At 33.1% G+C, this 2168-nt stretch overlaps 1 protein-coding gene across 1 annotated transcript; it reads left to right on the forward strand.

Annotated features, from left to right (window-relative positions):
• The first annotated feature begins 95 nt into the window (after positions 1-95).
• Tsp_12760 (eukaryotic translation initiation factor 3 subunit E) lies at positions 96-1190 on the forward strand. The gene is made up of 2 exons (XM_003370950.1): positions 96-947; positions 1008-1190. The coding sequence occupies exons 1-2, from the start codon at positions 96-98 to the stop codon at positions 1188-1190; spliced, it is 1035 nt and encodes a 344-aa protein (XP_003370998.1).
• The last annotated feature ends 978 nt before the right edge of the window (positions 1191-2168 follow it).

Consider the following 2168-nt stretch of genomic DNA (forward strand, 5'->3'; position numbering starts at 1 on the left):
GCGGCACACCAAGAGCGACATTTATGGAGGATTCCGTTGCATGCAGATAGAATGATCCCGGTGATGTCATTTTGGACGATCCAAATGTTGAACAAATGATGAAGAACAGCAATTGCGACAGTCGACAGCTGGTCGACTACATTGTGGAGAATCACGAATTTCACCCTGATATGCTGGATACGCTTTTCAAATATGCAAAATTTCAATTTGAATGTGGAAATTATGGAGTAGCGGGCGCTTGTTTGAATTCATTTCGAACCTTGGTGCCGCAGCATCATCCAAATTATTTAAACGCCCTCTGGGGTCGTTTGGCATGCAGCATATTGGACCAGAATTCAGTATCAGCACGTGATGATTTGGTTCGACTTAAAACTTTCATCGACAACGATCCATTTGACAGTGAGTTAACTTTGCTGCAACAGCGTGCTTGGTTCATTCACTGGAGTCTTTTTGTCAATTTTCACTACGCAAAGGGCCGTGACGAAATTATCGACATGTTTTTGAACAACTATGCCTATTTGAATCCAATTCAAATACTTTGCCCGCACATTTTGCGTTATCTGACTGCGGCAGTTATTTTGAACAAACGGCGGCAAACGTGTGTCAAAGAATTAGTACGCATTATTGAATTAGAAGCGTATCAATATCGAGATCCGCTGACCGAGTTCATTGAATGCTTGTACATAACGTATGATTTTGAACGTGCTCAAATCAAATTACAAGAATGTGAAGAAGTGGCTTCGAAGGATTTTTTTCTCGTTGCCTGTATGAAAGATTTCATTGATGCTGCTAGAATGTTGAACTTTGAAATTTACTGTCGCGTCCATCGATGCGTTTCGTTGAGCAGTGTTGCTGTTAAATTGGGGACAGATGCTGACAAAACAGAGAAATGGATTGTCAATTTGATCCGCAATGCCAGACTGGATGCCAAATTGGACGCCTTGAAAGTGAGTACAGTTTTCTTTTTTAATTTGGACTTTAAATATTATTTACATTTATTTAAACAGGGTCATATTATAATGGGGAATCGACAGCCCAACGTATACGAATCAGTAATGGAAAATACTAGAATATTATCATTTCGAGCCCAGTCGTTGGCATATCAGTTGGAGAAGAACGCTCTGGAAGATGGAAATAAAGAAGAAAATAATTTCGACGCGAATTCCCGTCGAAATAGCGTACATGACTGATTATTGAAATTGAAGTGTTGTATTTTGAAAAATAAATTTTTGTCCAAGTAGTTTAATTTTGATTTGTAATTGAAAAAAATTGTTGCTACAGTAAGAATGTTAAAATTTGCAAGTTCAATATTTTGTGTATTTTATGTTGGGTTAATTTATTATTGATAACGCAGTTTTTATATTTCACGTCCATTAATAATTATTGGTAGAATGTAAATCAATTTATAAAAGTAGATAAATGAATATCATTTATCAAGTGAATAGAAGCGATTTTTAAAATTTGGACGCAAATTTTTAATGTACTTTATTTACAGTAAATAATGTATATACTTATTAATATCACTTCTAATACAAATAACTGTTTTTTTTCAACATTATACATAAAAATGAATTTTTTATTCACAAAATGTTTGTTTGCTTCAAGTTGTTTTTGATTTCTTAATTTTTTGTAGCATGTACATTTTGAGAAATTCAAATCTTGTTTGTGTTTTATATTTTGAATGTTGAGATGCTGCTTTAAAATCAGTTTGAAATTTTAATTATTCCAATTAGAACATGTTATTGTATGCTTCTTCTAAAAGAAGCTAAAGTTTCTTACATTTCTGAGGAAAATTTACACTTGCTAACAGTAGCAATATTGATTAATTTTCTGATCATGAAATATCCTTTCTTTGTTATTTTCACTTTGCGATCATGAAAAATTGTTTGTGAAATGTACATTGTTGCATTTGCTTGTTATGGTGGAGTTTCCATTTTACATTCGCATAAATTTAGAATGAATCAACAAGAAATATATATATATTATATGTTGCGTGTAAATGGTTTTCTTCTGCAAATTTAATTTCACCTTATTGAATGCAGAAGCTTTTGCATTGTTGAGATTGCAGATTGCGCTTCAATTGGTTTCCAATCATACTGCTTCTAAATTTTCAAAATATATGTACAAAATTGATTTTATCTGATCAAAAGGTTTCTCTGGGGATAAAT

Source organism: Trichinella spiralis, assembly GCF_000181795.1.
Source record: "Trichinella spiralis strain ISS 195 chromosome Unknown Scfld276, whole genome shotgun sequence".
Lineage (NCBI taxonomy): Eukaryota > Metazoa > Nematoda > Enoplea > Trichinellida > Trichinellidae > Trichinella > Trichinella spiralis.